Source organism: Bos indicus, chromosome X (assembly GCF_029378745.1).
Source record: "Bos indicus isolate NIAB-ARS_2022 breed Sahiwal x Tharparkar chromosome X, NIAB-ARS_B.indTharparkar_mat_pri_1.0, whole genome shotgun sequence".
NCBI lineage: Eukaryota > Metazoa > Chordata > Mammalia > Artiodactyla > Bovidae > Bos > Bos indicus.
In genome coordinates, this window is record NC_091789.1 from 72,771,330 (window position 1) to 72,788,073 (window position 16,744).

The following is a 16,744-nucleotide window of genomic DNA, read 5'->3' on the forward strand; positions in this document are numbered from 1 at the left end:
CTTTAGTGTGCCCCACAAGTTATGATATGTATTTTCATTTTCATTCAATTTTATGTATTTTTATCTCCTTTTATTATCTGTTTTGAATGGTGGATTATTAATGTTTAGAAGTGTATTGTTTAGTTTCCAAGTGTGTAGAGATTTTCCTATTGTCATTCTGTTATTCATTTCTAGTTTGATTCCACAATGGTAAGAAAATATACTTGATATGAGATGAATTTTCTTGAAACAGTTAAGTTTAGTTTTATAGTCAAGGATACGGTCTATTTTGGGTATATGTTCCATGGGAACATGAAAGGAACATGTATCTGTCATTGGATAAGGTATTCTGTAAATGCTGATTACATCCTTTGGTTGATGATATTGTTGAATTGTTATATTCTCTTGCTCATTTTCTGTTAAGTAGTTCTATCAGTTGCTGAGAAAGGAGTGTAAAAGTGTTTAGTTGTAGCTGTGGATTTGTCTGTTTCTCCTTTCCATTCTATTAGTTTTTGTTTGATATGTTTTGCAACTCTTTTGTTTGGTGCATAGACATTTAGGAAAGCTATATCTTCTTGGTGGATTGACTCGTATTCTGTAATGTCCCTCTGTGTCCCTGGTAATTTTCTTTGCTCTAAAGTCATTTTTTTTTCTTTTCTTTATTTTATTTTTTAAAGTATAAATTTATTTATTTTAATTGGAGGTTAATTACTTTACAATATTGTATTGGTTTTACCATATGTCAATATGAATCCACCACAGGTATACATGTGTTCCCCATCTTGAACCCCCCTCCCTCCTCCCTCCCTGTACCATCCCTCTGGGTCATCCCAGTGCACCAGCCCCAAGCGTCCAGTATCATGAATCAAACCTGGACTGGCAACTCATTTCATATATGATATTATACATGTTTCAATGCCATTCTCCCAAATCTCCCCACCCTCTCCTTCTCCCACAGAGTCCAAAAGACTGTTCTATACATCTGTGTCTATAAAGTCATTTTTATCTAATGTCAATATAGCCCTCCTGCTTTTCTTTTTTTTTTTCCTCCTGCTTTCTTTTAAGGCTTGCATGATATATCTTTTACTTTCATCATATATATATATATTTTAAATTTCATTATCTTTGAAATGAGTTTCTTGTAGAAAATACATAGGTTATGTTTTTTTTTTTTTTTTATCACTCTGTCAAGTCAATCTCTATCTTTTAACTGGTGTGTTTAGATCAAGTTGTAATTATTGGTATGTTAGGGCTAGACCTGCCATTGTGTTTTCTGTTCATTCTGTCTTTTGTTTCTTTGTTTTCTTTGTCTTGTTTTCATGTAGATTACTTAAGTGTATTTTAGAATTCCATTTTGACTTATCTCTAGTGCTTTTGAGTGTGTCATTTTGTATGACTTTTTTAGTGGTCACTATATTATATATCCATAACTTATCCCCATGTATTCAGTTCAGTTCAGTTGCTCAGTCGTATCTGACTCTTTGTGACCCCATGAATCACAGCACGCCAGGCCTCCCTGTCCATCACAAACTACCGGAGTTCACTCAGACTCACATCCATCAAGTCAGTGATGCCATCCAGCCATCTCATCCTCTGTAGTCCCCTTCTCCTCCTGCCCCCAATCCCTCCCAGCATCAGAGTCTTTTCTAATGAGTCAACTCTTTGCATGAGGTGGTCAAAGTACTGGAGTTTCAGCTTTAGCATCATTCCTTCCAAAGAAATCCCAGGGCTGATTTCCTTCAGAATGGACTGGTTGGATCTCCTTGCAGTCTAAGGGACTCTCAAGAGTCTTCTCCAACACCACAGTTCAAAAACATCAATTCTTCGGTGCTCAGCTTTCTTCACAGTCCAACTCTCACATCCATACATGACCACAGGAAAAACCATAGCCTTGACTAGATGGACCACTGTTGGCAAAGTAATGTCTCTGCTTTTCAATATGCTATCCAAGTTGGTCATAACTTTTCTTCCAAGGAGTAAGCGTCTTTTAATTTCATGGCTGCAGTCACCATCTGCAGTGATTTTGGGGCCAAAAAAAAAAAAAAAGTCTGCCACTGTTTCCACTGTTTTCCCATCTATTTCCCATGAAGTGATGGGACCAGATGCCATGATCTTCGTTTTCTGAATGTTGAGTTTTAAGCCAACTTTTTCACTCTCCTCTTTCACCTTCATCAAGAGGCTTTTTAGTTCCTCTTCACTTTCTGCGATAAGGGTGGTGTCATCTGTATATCTGAGGTTATTGATATTTCTCCCGGCAATCTTGTTTCCAGCTTGTGCTTCTTCCAGCCCAGCTTTTCTCATAATGTACTCTGCATATAAGTTAAATAAGCAGTGTTACAATATACAGCCTTGACGTACTCCTTTTCCTATTTGGAACCGGTCTGTCGTTCCATGTCCAGTTCTAACTGTTGCTTCCTGACCTGCATACAGATTTCTCAAGAGGCAGATCAGGTGGTCTGGTATTCCCATCTCTTTCAGAATTTTCCACAGTTTATTGTGATCCACACAGTCAAAGGTTTTGGCAGTCAACAAAGCAGAAGTAGATGTTTTTCTGGAACTCTCTTGCTTTTTGGATGATCCAGCAGATGTTGGCAATTTGATCTCTGGTTCCTCTGCCTTTTCTAAAACCAGCTTGAGCATCTGGAAGTTCACGGTTCACATATTGCTGAAGCCTGGCTTGGAGAATTTTGAGCATTACTTTACTAGCGTGTGAGATGAATGCAATTGTGCGGTAGTTTGAGCTTTCTTTGGCATTGTCTTTCTTTGGAATTGGAATGAAAACTGACCTTTTCCAGTCCTGTGGCCACTGCTGAGTTTTCCAAATTTGCAACATTTTATTGGTATCAGTTAACTACATAAAGTTTTTCTTCTTTCATCTTTCTTTTAGCCTCCATATTTATGACTTTTAAAGTATTTTCTCTAAGTACATTGAAAGCCACGTCAAACATTATAATTTTTATGGCTTGAATCATCAAATTTAATTTTGAAAATGCAAAAAAGGAAGGAAAACCTACTGTATTTACCCATATTTTTGCTTACTGTGTTACTTCTTCCCTCTTGATAGTCCAAGTGATTGAAAGTCACTCAGTCGTGTCTGACTCTTTGCAACCCCATGGACTGTATGTAGCCTGCCAGGTTCCTCAGTCCATGGAATTCTCCAGGCCACAATACTGGAGTAGGTAGCTGATCCCTTCTCCAGGGGATCTTTCCAAGCCAGGGATCGAACCCAGGTCTCCCACATTGCAGGTGGATTCTTTGCCATCTGAGCCACCAGGGTCCAAATTCCTTCTATCTTTTCCTTTCTCTTCAGAAAACTTCCTTCAACCATTCTTTTAGTATAGGTCTGCTAGTGAAAAATTATTTTTCTTTTCATCTAAAACTGTGATTTCCCCCTCATTCCTAAAGGTTTTTTTTTTTTTTTTTCCTCCATTGGATACAGAATTTTTAGTTGGCAATTCTCTTGTTTCATCACTTAAAAAACATTCTGGCTTCTATGGTTTCTCATGAGAAATCGACTGTCATTGGAATTGCTATTCCCAATAGTTAAGGTTTCTTTGCTGCTGTTAAGATTTTAAAATTTATCTTCAGTTTTAACCAGTTTGGCTGATAAGTCCAGGAATGGATTTCTTTGGATTTATCCTGCTTGAGGTTTTCTCAACTTCTTGAATGTGTATGTTTGGTTTTTTGCTAATTTGGAGGCATTTTCAGCCATTATTTTTTCATATACTTTTACAGCTTCACCTTCTTTCTTTTCCCCTTCTAGGATTCTGATGACATAAATGTTAGATATATGTTATACTCCCATTGGACATTGAGGCTCTGTTCAATCTTCTAATCTATTCTCTCTCTGATGTTCAGAATTAAGTATTTTTTTGTTGTTCTATCTTCAAGTTCACTTATTCTTTGCTGTATCTTTTCCATTATGCTTTTTAGTCCATCCATTGAGCTTTTTTTTTTTTTAATATATTTAAGTTATTGCCCGTTTAGGTTCTAAAATTTCCATTTAGTTACTCTTAATTTGTTTTCTCAGATTTTCAGTTGTGTTGCTGAGACTTTCTATTTTTTGTTATAAATCTTTGCAAATTCTTATTGAAACATTTTTAAGATGGCTATTTTAAAATCCTTGTCAGATATTTCTAACATTTTTGGTATTTTGATGTTGGCATGTATTAACTCTTTTTTATCAAGTTGAGATTTTCCTGTTTTAAGAATAAGTGATTTTTTTATTGACACCTGGAGATTTTGATTATGTTATGACTTCTTATTTTGATCAAATCTTCTTTTGTAGCAGGCCTCCTCTGATACTGAGAAACAGAGGAAGTGGGGCGACTGCTTATTACTGCCAGGTGGGAATGAAAGTCCAGGTTCCCTACTCTGCTTCTGTTGACATTGGTTGGGGGAGTATCTCATTGTTCTTCCTGGGCAGGGATAAGGAATTGTAGGTTCCTACTGATAACACCCTGGTTTGGATGGGAAAGAGTGTTGTGGTAATGTTCCCCTCTTGGCCTCTACAGACACTGTAAGGTGAGTAGCTTCACTTCTGTTGGACAATGATGAGTCTTGACTCTTCACTGAAAGTGAAAGTGAGGTCGCTCAGTCATGTCCAACTCTTTGCGACTCCAATGGACTGTAGCCTATCAGGCTCCTCCGTCCATGGGATTTTCCAGGCAAGAGTGCTGGAGTGGATTGCCATTTCCTTCTCCAGGGGATCTTCTCAACCCAGGAATCGAACCCAGGTCTCCCACATTGCAAGCAGACGCTTTACTGTCTGAGTCACCAAGAATTCGCTAATTCCAATTAGGTGACTAAGCAGGGAGACTGAAGGAGAGATAGTCTAATTTCCCTTCTTGGCTTTTAATGCTTTGGGTAGAGTAGAATATAGTTGCATTTTTTTTCTGTGATGTTTGGCTGAAGTAGAGTGGTTATTATCTAAATGCTATCTGCCTTGCTAAGCTGCCCTTTTTATGGTCCTTTGGCTAGAGAGAGCAGGCTTTCCTAGGGACTTTTTTTGTCCATATCTCTGGTGTTCTTGGGTTACTGATTTCCCCAACATTGCTCTGATAAATGAAGCAAAAAGAAAGCCTAGGAAATCACTTCTATATTTTTCCATAGCTCAATGTTCTAAACCAGACTTCATTCTTTTTTTCACCTTTCAGAGTCTTTTTATGTATGTTTTATACATAAATTCCAGGGCTTTCAGTTATACTTAGCAAAAAGAATAGAGAAAAGCATTTGTGCTCCATCCACTCAAAAACAGAAGTTGCCTGTTTTAAAATCATTTTTCTCTGAAGAAATGAGTTTAACCTAGTGAAAGGATTTTTCTCCCTCTTTAAAATTTGAGATATTTTTATATTTCAAGCTGAAACTTAATTTTTATTATATTATTCTCAACTCAGCCAAAATCAATTCATTTGGCAGCACACTTAGGGAGATGCAACTTATTATTTGAAGATTGACTGTCTCATCTTTTTTAATCTTTAGAGAAAAAAAGTAAATTTGAGAATTTGCTGATATATTTCTATCATGAAAAAGGTGATACTTCATCATGGAAAAAAGAGACCCTTTTCAAATAACATAGCTATGATCTCTTCAGGAATATTCCTTGGATTACTTATGCATGTTATTGACCAAATGCCCTGCATCACTATTCTAATATTGCCATATTAAAAATGAAGTTGTGAATAAGTTTGCTTGTAGAGCAGAAAAATTAGATTACTATTACTTACATTGCCTGTTTTAAATGCTAGTAAAAATAAATCATCAATCGTTTTCTTCCCCCAGATGAGGGATATGTCTGCTAAATCTCTCCGACTCGTGCTGTCCACATTCAGCAACATACGGGAAGAGCTTGGACATCTTCAGAATGACTTGACAGTAACATTTATTTTGATTTTTCTTTCCAAAGATTTTCTAGTTCTTAGCTTCCTAACATATAAATCAAAGCATTCAGTCTGCCTTTTAAAAATGTAATACAATAATATTGTGCTCACCCAGATATAGTTATTTTCTTGCAACAGTTAATTGGGGTTGGAGGAGAGAAGTAAAGAGCTGTCCAGTGTGAAAATGAAAGAAACTTGGGTGCACACTTATTATTTAGTTTACCACTAAGGTAATTTAATGCTTAAAGCCAGGGAGTAGTTTGTAAAATTAGAATAATCTGACTCATTGATTGGGAACTTCCCCTTTTCTGTAATAATAAAGCATACTTTGAAGTTTTTTTGAATGCTTGAAAACTTCCAAGAACTAACATTTTCTGATTTCTATTTTAATTGGTGTTTTTCATGACATCAGCTAGTTATATTCAGAAGACTTTCCATACAGTGAATTACTCCTTGAGGACTTTGGAGTGGGGTTTTTTGTTTTTGGGTTCTGATGAATACATTCAGACTCTTAATTTGAAAATTCACAACCTGCTGGGATTAACAAGGAGTCTTTGTGGATGTAAGAAAAAAATGTTAAATAATCAGAAGGTTCTGCTTCATTGCACTTAGGATTCATCAATTCATCAAAATGTCTATCAATGCAGGTTTTAAAGTTTCAGTCATTTTGTATCCCATATTTTGATTAACTTTTAGAATTCCATTTTATTAAACAACTGCAAATGAAATAAGTGCTTATTTAAACATTTCAATGAAAAAAGATCTTTGTATTATGTAACTGTTGACAAGTTTCTGTAATTCTGAGTCATAACAAATAATTTTGGTTCTAGTCACTGGAAAATGATAAGATAAGACTTGAGAAAGACTTGGCATTCAAAGAAACTCAAATAAAAGAGTATGAAGAACTCTTGGCATCAGTGAGAGCTGATAATCGCCAACAGCAGGTAATTGACATTTTCATTGATAATAAATTAGATTGATAGTTTTTCATATGCACAGTTAGCACACTGGATTTATGAGATATAATCCAATTAAAATATGATGAAATAATTTGTTCATATGAGAATTGAGAGGCCTTGGGTATTTCCAGTTACTGAAGTCCTGTCAGAAAAAAAAAAAAAAATATATATATATATATTAATATATATATATATATAATATATATCTCTCTTAAGTATTTTAGATATGAAGTATAAACAATTCACAATTTTCTATGCTGTTAGGTGACAAAAACTGTATAAATATTGAATATCTAAGTTCAATCATTTGGTCTACTAGTGTATTGCTAAAAAGGTTTTTGTAGATCTTAACACGTTTGTGCAATGAGTAATTGAATGAATGAACTCTAAAAGTTTTCTATAGATATCTGAGCAGAGATGATTCTTTGGAAATCATAGTAAATCTCTAGGGCTGATCCACTCCTAAAATTTGCTCCTGTGACAATCCCACATTTTGATTGAGTTTCCAATTGTTACATAATCAGGCATAGGGTTATTTTGGTACCTACTGGAAGGTAGGTTATCATATTGCCAAGGAGTAGCAAGAGTTTGCTAAATTGGTACACTGAAAATTCATCTAATCTCGATTCCTTCTCACTCAAGAAGGTAAGTGAGAGTAATATCTTTCATAGCTGACTTAACTTACCATTTAAGGATAAATATATAAGCAAACTGGGCATGGAAAAATATTTGCTTTGTTTCATTGAATTAATCAACTAAAAGCACTCTCTCCTAAAAAGTAAAATCCATTTGTCTTATTTATTATGTATTCTTTACAGCAAGGATGTCAAGACTCCACCTCAAAATGCCAAGCATTGGAAGAACACAATCTCTCTCTTCGACATACGCTGTCAGACGTAGAATATAGACTAAAAGAGTTGGAATACTGTAAGCGTAATTTAGAGCAAGAGAATAAAAATCTGAGAATACAGGTATTCAAATTTTGTTTTAAGCATGTGCTATTGCCTTAATTATACCATTGGTTATATATACATCTATGTGCTGTGCTAAGTTGCTACAGTCATGTCTGACTCTTTGCGACTCTATAGACCATAGTCCCCCAGGCTCCTCTGTCCATGGGATTCTCCAGACAAGAATACTGAAGTGGATTGCCATGCCCTCCTCCAAGGGATCCTCCTGACCCAGGGATTGAACCTGTGTCTTTTAGCCTGCACTGGCAGGCGGGTTCTTTACTACTAGTGCCACCTGGGAAGCCCATATGTGTGTGTGTGTGTGTGTGTGTGTGTGTTTGTGTGTGTGTATCCAATTCAATGCGAGAAAACACATAGACTGCTTTCTCATGATTTCACATGCAGTTATGTCTTAACTCACTGCCATTTCAGCTGTATAATGAACTTCCAAAAAAATCCATCTGATTGTTTCAATGTTTTGTTTAATTATGTGTTTTTTATCTATCAATGTTTTGTAATATCATATGCATTTCCTTCATAACAGTCTAATTACAGAAAATTATTTTGCCTTGTGTAGGTTTCTGAGACTTGCACAGGCCCAATGCTGCAGGCTAAAATGGATGAGATTGGCAACCATTACATGGAAATGGTAAAAAACTTAAGAATGGAGAAAGACAGAGAGATCTGCAAACTAAGGGTATGTAGATCCTACACTGCATAAATGTACAGGTCAGCACAGACTTTCTAATAAGATAATGTTATTTTCAAGTTTAAAGCTACAAACAAAAATCAACTGAAGGTAGACTGATAGGAGTATGTTGTAGAACTTTTTGTTAAATACGTATCATTGTGTAAAGAATACTGTTAAATTGTTTTTTTTTTTTTTAATTTAGCTTCATCTTTTCTAGGAAAGAAAAAATGTTAAGTTGGGGTTGTTGGTTTTTTAATTTTGATTAATTTATTTGGTGATGGGGGAGAGGGAACATTTTATGATCCTACCTGAAGTTTGCTCTATGCAGGCAAGAATAACTTTCAAGATTGTCCAGTGAAGCCACATTTGAATTCATAAAAATCTTTCTTTGACTTTGAGGGGTGATACATAGCAAGAGCTTTGTCAAGTGCAAGGATAAAACTGTTGAATTATGTACCTGTAATTGGCATCAAAATCAAAGTGATATTTGTGAGAATAATTGTACATTGCCTTATTTTGTCATTCTAGGTCAAATTGACTAACCCTTAAGTTACTGATACAATTACAATAGTAATTACAATTACTAATTGTAGTTATATAACTCAAATATTTTAATATAAAAATTGACCACATAGTTTTTTTTTTTGCAAATATAATGTATAGTCTTTACCAAAAATCAAAATGAAACAAAATAGAATTTGTTCAAAAGGAAATCAACTTTTCTTGCAGATTTCGTCCACTGGTTTCTTTTCCATCAGAATGTTACTAATAACACTTTAACATAACAGTCATCTGTGCATATATAATACAGTAAAGAAGGAAATGAACAGGATTTGGAGTCAGAAGACCTGTCATGGAGTTGCAGCTGTGTTGCTTACTAGCTGTTGCTCCTTTGTATGATTTAACATCTCTGGACCTCATTTACCTGTTTTGTAAATAAGGTTTATAATAACACTTATCTCAGAGGGCTGCTATGAGCACTGAGAGAAGTTATGCAGGAGGAATATGTTGTTAAGTGCAAATCATGATATAATATTAGTTACTGACTTTTCCTTAATTAGTATTTGAAGGAATATAAAGTACCTGTTTTCTTAGCTTTATTTTAATTCTGTTGCCTAGGATTTTTACTTACATAATGCCTAAGCCTAAATAGTAAAGTCAACTTTAAAAAGTGAGAAATTCCTAATTGGTATTTCAATTTGTATTCAACATTTATAAAACTTCAAATGTTTATAACTATTGGTATTTTACTCTTCATTTCATAACTAGCTTTATGACTTTCTGCCACTTAACCTCTTTGGAACTCAGTTATCCATTTTGTTAAATGAGAATTATAATAGTTCTAAGTTCTTTTTAAATCCTTAGACTCAATTAAATCAGTACCAAAAAGATGTTTCAAGAAGAGAAGGAAGCTGCAATGATTTTCAATTCAAGATTCATGAACTGACAAGTTTGCTGGAAGAGAAAGATTCCCTTATAAAGCGTCAGTCAGAGGTAACAGAGAAGGGGTCAAGGTGGAGAGGAACCATACAACTCAGCCATGTGGGATAAATAATTTCCACAAACTAAGAAAAGACATATTTCCAAGACTTAATTTATTCATAAAGAAGAATGTGAATGACTATGAAGAAGTAAAAGGCTCTATTTCAGGAGAAATAATTCAAAGGAAAGATAGAATTGAAGCAAAAAATATTATGCTTTTAATATTTTTAAAATGTTGATTTTCTACTTCATTAGCAATGAAACTTCCAATAAGACTGAGTTTCTTCAGTAAGGGACTTTGTTATATTCCTTTCTACGAGTATAGTATATAGCCCAAGTTCTGTTATAAAATAGGTACTGAAGGAACAAAGTATCCAAAATAGTGGTTAATATCATATTGCTGTTATTGAACAAATGGTACTTGTAGTAATGTTCAGTAATAGATTATCTTTTAGGAAACAATATCTGTTCCCATATTGCAGTTTCAATGCTTTTCTGCTATAGTTATACTTTTTAATCTTTTGCCACAGAAATTTTCACATATTCACCTTGAGAATCATGCCCATTCTATCTCATGTTATCCCTTAAGTACAGAAATCCTATACCAGTTAGTGGATTCTTGCAGAGACTTATAATGTAACTTAATTAGGTATCATGAAGCAAGATTATATGGAATTCAACAAGTAGGATTGGAATATTCTTACCTCAAGGCTAAAAAGGAAGGGAAAAATTATTCTTAGAACCTTGTTAAATGATCAGAAATACCTCTTACCTCATGTTTGTACTGTTTTCAAATGGTTATATTGTCTTTTATTTCTAAGGAACTCTCGAAGTTAAGACAAGAAATATATTCATCTCATAACCAACCCTCCAGTGGTGGAAGGACAACTATTACAACTAAAAAGTAATGTTATTTTTAATGAAATTTGGATATGATTTTGGTTATGTTATAATCCAAGTTGTAGCATGTTTACTTGATATATACACCCCTAGACAGAATTTGATGTTTTCTGCTGGCCAGTAATTCTACTGAGGAATGAATGTTCACAAAAAGATGATAAAATTCAACAGCACACTTTCACTGTATTTATAATGCATTAAATACAATGAAAGTAAAAAGCAAATAATTCATTGTTTAACCAACCATATTAGTCAGGAATCTTTCAGTTGTACATGCCAGAAACGCAGCTTAAACTGGGAATTGGTTAATCCACTTAACTGGGATTGCTTGTTGTCCAAATGGATTTGTGTGATCAAAATATGTCTTCAGAAATCTGTCTTTATCTTTTGGCTCTGTTCTTTCCTGCATAGACATCATTATTCTTAGGCAGCATCTCTTCTTATGTAATCAATATGACCATAACTTACATTGCAAAATCAAATAGAAAGTGACTCTTTATGAATACATTCAGCAACAATCAACTTTGGATATTTCATAAAAATGGAATAATGCAAAATGTAATCTTTGGAAACCGAAATCTTTCTCTTTGCATGTTTTCAAGATTCATCTGTGGTTTAGCATGTGTCAGTATTTCATTGATTTTTGTTACTAAATAGTATTCCATTTTATGGATGTATATACCATTTTATTTATCCATTCATCAATTGATGGAAATTTGGGCTGTTTTCAGTTTTGAACAATGCTATTGTAAATATCTGTGTTCAAATTTGTGTATAAATATGTGTTCATTTCTTTTAAGTATATACCTAGGAGTAGAATTGCTGAGCACATAGTAACTCTGTTTAACTTTTTGGAGAACTCCTAAATTTTTCCAAAGCAGCTGCACCACTTTATACCTGTTAGCATTTGCCTTATATATTGAGTTGCTCCTATATTGGGTGCATAAATATATACAATTGTTATGTCTTCTTGGATTGATCCCTTGATCATTTTGTAGTGTTCTTCCTTGTCTCTTGTAACAGTCTTTATTTTAAAGTCTATTTTGTCTGATATGAATGTTGCTACTCCAGCTTTCTTTTGATTTCCATTTTCATGGACCATTTTTTTCTACTCCCTCACTTTCAGTCTGTATGTGTCCCTAGGTATGAGGTGAGTCTCTTGTAGACAGTATATACATGGGTCTTGTTTTTGTATCCATTCAGTCAGTCTATGTCTTTTGGTTGGAGCATTTAATCCATTTACATCTAAGGTAATTATCAACTTTTATGTTCCTATTGATATTTTATAAATTGTTTTGGGTTTGTTTTGTAGGTCTTTTCTCCCTTCCTTTCCTCTTTTGTTCTCTTCTCTTGTGTTTCTTGCCTAGAAAGTTTCCTTTAGCATTTGTTGCAAAGCTGGTTTGGTGGTGCTGAATTCTTTTAGCTTTTGTTTGTCTGTGAAGCTTTTGATTTCTCTGTTGGGTCTGAATCAGACCCTTTCTGGGTAGAGTATTCTTGGTTGTAGGTTTTTTCCCCCTTTCATTACAAATATATCCTGCCACTCTCTTCTGGCCTGCAGAGTTTCTGCTGAAAAATCTGCTGATAACCTTATGGGGATTCCTTTATATGTCGTTTGTTACTTTCACCTTGTTTATTTGAATATTTTTTCTTTGTATTTAATTTCTGTTTGTTTGATTAATATGTGTCTCGGTGTGTTCTTCCTTGGGTGTATCCCATATGTGACTCTGCACTTCCTGGGCTTGGGTGACTATGTCCTGTCCCATGTTAGGGAAGTTTTCAACTATAATCTCTTCCAATATTTTCTCAGGCCCTTTCTCTTTTTCTTCCAGAACCCTTTTAATTCAAATGTCAGTGCATTTAATGTTGTCCCAAATGTCTCTGAGACTGTCCTAATTTCTTTTCATTCTTTTTTCTTTGCTTTGTGGCAGAGATTTTCACCATTCTGTCTTCCAGGTCACTTATCTGTTTTTACACCTCAGTTACTCTGCTATTTTTTCCTTCCAGTGTATTTATTTCAGTTCTTGTCTTGTTCATCTATGTTTATTTGTTTTTTAGTTCTTCTAGGTCTTTGGTAAACATTTTTTGCATCTTCTTGATCTCTGCCCCCATTCTTTTTCCGAGATCTTGGGACATCTTTACTATCATTATTACTCCAAATTCTATTTTAGATAGATTGCTTGTCTCCTCTTCATTTAGTTGTTTTTGTAGAAGTTTATCTTGCTTCTTCATCTGTAACATATTTCTTTGTCATCTCATTTTGTCACTTACTGTTTATGGTCTCCTTCCGACAGTCTGCATGATCATGGTTCCTCTTGCTTCTGGTGTCTGCTTCCTTGTGGGTGAGGTTGGTCCAGAGGCTTGTTCCATTATCCCCTTGATAGGGTGATCAGAGCTTGCCCTACATGTTGCGTGTCCTAGATATTGCTATTTGGTTGTCACTGCCCTGTCAGGGGTGGGGTCTCTTCCCTAGTTGTCAGAGTAGAGACCCCCAGATCTGTTTCTTAGCTGTGTTTCTGATCTGTGGTATAGGATAGATAGGATTGAAGCACTCCCACTGGGAGAGAAGCCACTGAGTATTCCTCCTCTGGAGGTGTTCACCTGTCAATGTGCTCTGTTGTGTCCCCTTTTGCCTGAGCTTACAAAGTACAATATTGTTGGTGGTGTTCTTGGTCCCACCTTAACTGTGGGCATGCAAGCAACTGGCCCTGGTGACTCTTAGGCATTGTTTTCATCAGGCCATTGGCTCAGATCCACTGAAGTCAGGTCCTAGGACTGCATCAGCTATGCACCTGGACCCACCATGGGAACTACAGAGGCAGCTCATATTCTGGTCTGCCCCAACCTTCACATGTACATGCCCACAAAGCCCACAGCTGCTAAGTTAGACCCCTCCCAGCTACAAGAACACTTGTCCTTTCAGATGTTTCACATGCACTGAATTTAGGAAGCTATCAGTGGAGATGTAACTGAAGTTTTCACAGCTGCTAAGAGAGATTTCACCACTTCTTCCTTAGTCACACATCCCCTGGTTTCAGCCCCTTTGGGCAGATTTCCTAGTAGGGGGAGCTATCTGTGTCCTCCTAGGACAGCATAGGCAGGTCCTGACTCCCACTGATGGATTTTCTAGAGAAGCAAGTTTACCTATACGCTCCCAGGACAATGGGACAGCTCCTGGAACTCACTCATGGATTTCCTAGTAGCAAGAGCTATCCATGCTCTCCTGGGACAGCAGGGCAGTTCCAGCATCTGCCTGCAGGTCTGGAAGAGGTGGCCAGTGTCTGCCTCTGGAGCCCAAGATGGTGATGGTGACCCATGCCAGTCCCCAGGCCTCCTCTAGGCAGTGTACTGTGCCTGGGAGCACTCACAGGCAAAGAAGCTCTTATGGTGGTCCCACCCCTCTCCTCATGTGCCTCCCAGTAATGGTGCCTTCTTTCTCTGGTGGGCTCAGGCTTCTTCCTAGTACACCTAAACCTAGTTAGGTGTAGTTTCCACACCTAACCCTGGTCCTCTCCCTGAGATTGAGCTCTGAAATCTGAACTTCAGCACCCAAGCCCCCCTCTCACTGACAGAAGAGTGTCTCAAGTTGGAGAACATAGATTGGCAGTGCTGACCCTCTGTATAGGTTACTTTTGCCTTCCACAAACCTGTTGCTGCTCTCTCCCTCTTAGGCTCCAAAAGTCTCCCTCTGTCCAGTATGATCTTTCCACTGGTGAGGAGACTTCTCAAGGTGTGGGAAATTTTCTTCCTTCACAGCTCCCTCCCAACGGTGCAGGCCTCATCCTGATTTCTTCTTTTTCTTTTAGTCCTACCCAATTATGCAGAGGGTTTTTATTAAGTCTTTTTTGGGGATATCTGAGGTCTTCTGTGACTGTTCTTTTGTCATCATACCCCTTTTTATGTTTTCAAGACAAAAGATTTCTCTTTAAATTTTTAAAAATTGTGATATAAACGTATAACATTATTTTAGTTTTGGATATACAACACAGTGGTTCACTATGTATATATTTCTAAGTGATCACCATAATAAGTCTAGTTAATACCCATTACCATCCATAGTTACAAATTTTTTTGTGATAAGAACTTTTAAAGATCTAATCTTTTAGCAACTTTCAAATACACAATACAGTTTTATTAACTATAGTTACCATACCTGTCATTACATTCCAATGTATTTATTTTGTAACTGGAAGTTTGTACCTTTTGACCACTTTCACCCATTTTTCCCACCCCCCACTCCTCCACCTCGGGCAACCAGCAATATGTTCTCTTTACCTATGAGGTTTTTCTTTTTTAGATCCCACGTACAAGTGAGATAATATGGTATCTGTCTGTCTCTGTCTGCCTTATTTCATTTTGCATAATGCCCTCTAGGTCAATCCATTCTGTTGTAAATGGTAGGATTTCCTTTATTTTTTGGCCGAATGATATTCCAGTGTGTGTGTATGTTGTGTGTCTTGAATATACAATACATATTTTTTTAATTTTTTAATTTTATTTTTTAACTTTACAATATTGTATTGGTTTTGCCATATATCAAAATGAATCCACCACAGGTATACATGTGTTCCCCATCCTGAATCCTCCTCCCTCCTCCCTCCCCGTACCATCCTTCTGGGTTGTCCCAGTGCACCAGCCCCAAGCATCCAGTATCGTGCATCAAACCCGGACTGGTGACTCGTTTCATATATGATATTATACATGTTTAAATGCCATTCTCCCAAATCATCCCACCCTCTCCCTCTCCCACAGAGTCCAAAAGACTGTTCTATACATCAGTGTCTCTTTTGCTGTCTCGTATACAGGGTTATTGTTACCATCTTTCTAGATTCCATATATATGCATTAGTATACTGTATTGGTGGTTTTCTTTCTGACTTACTTCACTCTGTATAATAGGCTCCAGTTTCATCCACCTCATTAGAACTGATTCAAATGTATTCTTTTTAATGGCTGAGTAATACTCCATTGTGTATTTGTACCATAGCTTTCTTATCCATTCATCTGCTGATGGACATCTAGGTTGCTTCAATACTTTATTTATCCATTCTAACATTGATGGACACTTACACTGATTTTATGTCTTGACTATTGGTAAATAATGTCACAATGAACATTAGAGTGCAGATACCTTTTAGTGTTTTGATTTCCTTCTTTTAAATACCCAGAAGTTAAATTGCTAGATCATATGATAGTTCTATTTTTAATTTTTTGAGGAACCTCAATACTGTTTTTTTTTTTATTTTTTAATTTTACAATATTGTATTGGTTTTGCTATATATCAACATGAATCCACCACAAGTATACACATGTTGCACCAGTTTGCATTCCCACCAACAGTGCAAAAGTTTCCCTTTTTTCCACACCCTTGCCAACACCTGCTATTTCTTGTCTTTTTGATAATAGCCATTTTAAGACAGATATGAGGTGATATCTTTCTTGATATCTTTAAATTGTGTGCTTTCTTTGTTTGCTAAGCAATCTGGTTAGAACTATATCAATTTTAGTGATATTCTTGAAGTTATTTTCATTATTGTATTTTATCTGTTTTATTGGTTTATTAGGTATATTTCTTTTTTTATGACTGCTGTAAGTTTTAAAGTATTCTTTTTTATATTATCACAGTTTGTCCTCAATAATGTATCTCATCACATGTAGCATAGAAATTTTATGGTAGTATACTTCCATTTTCCCATGATCTTTTTGCTATTTCTGTTATCTATATTTACTTTTACATATATTTTAAACCTTCATATACAGTATTATATTGCTCTAAATAGTAAAAATTATTTTTAAAATATTAAAACATGAAAAACAATGTTTTAAATTTACTCACATATGTATCATTTCTAGTGCTGTTCATTCTTTTGCTCAGATTCAAAATTACCATCTGATAATCATTTTCCAT

The 16,744-nt window shown here is 35.6% G+C and overlaps 1 protein-coding gene across 2 annotated transcripts in view; it reads left to right on the forward strand.

Moving 5' to 3' along the window:
• POF1B (POF1B actin binding protein) overlaps positions 1-16,744 on the forward strand; it is a 100,287-nt gene that overhangs the window by 78,163 nt on the left and 5,380 nt on the right. For both annotated transcript variants that reach the window (XM_070784807.1, XM_070784808.1), the window contains 6 exons: positions 5,761-5,853; positions 6,689-6,802; positions 7,636-7,788; positions 8,345-8,464; positions 9,824-9,952; positions 10,762-10,844. In XM_070784807.1, the coding sequence (XP_070640908.1) occupies positions 5,761-5,853; positions 6,689-6,802; positions 7,636-7,788; positions 8,345-8,464; positions 9,824-9,952; positions 10,762-10,844 (692 nt within the window). The remainder of the gene's footprint in view (positions 1-5,760; positions 5,854-6,688; positions 6,803-7,635; positions 7,789-8,344; positions 8,465-9,823; positions 9,953-10,761; positions 10,845-16,744) is intronic.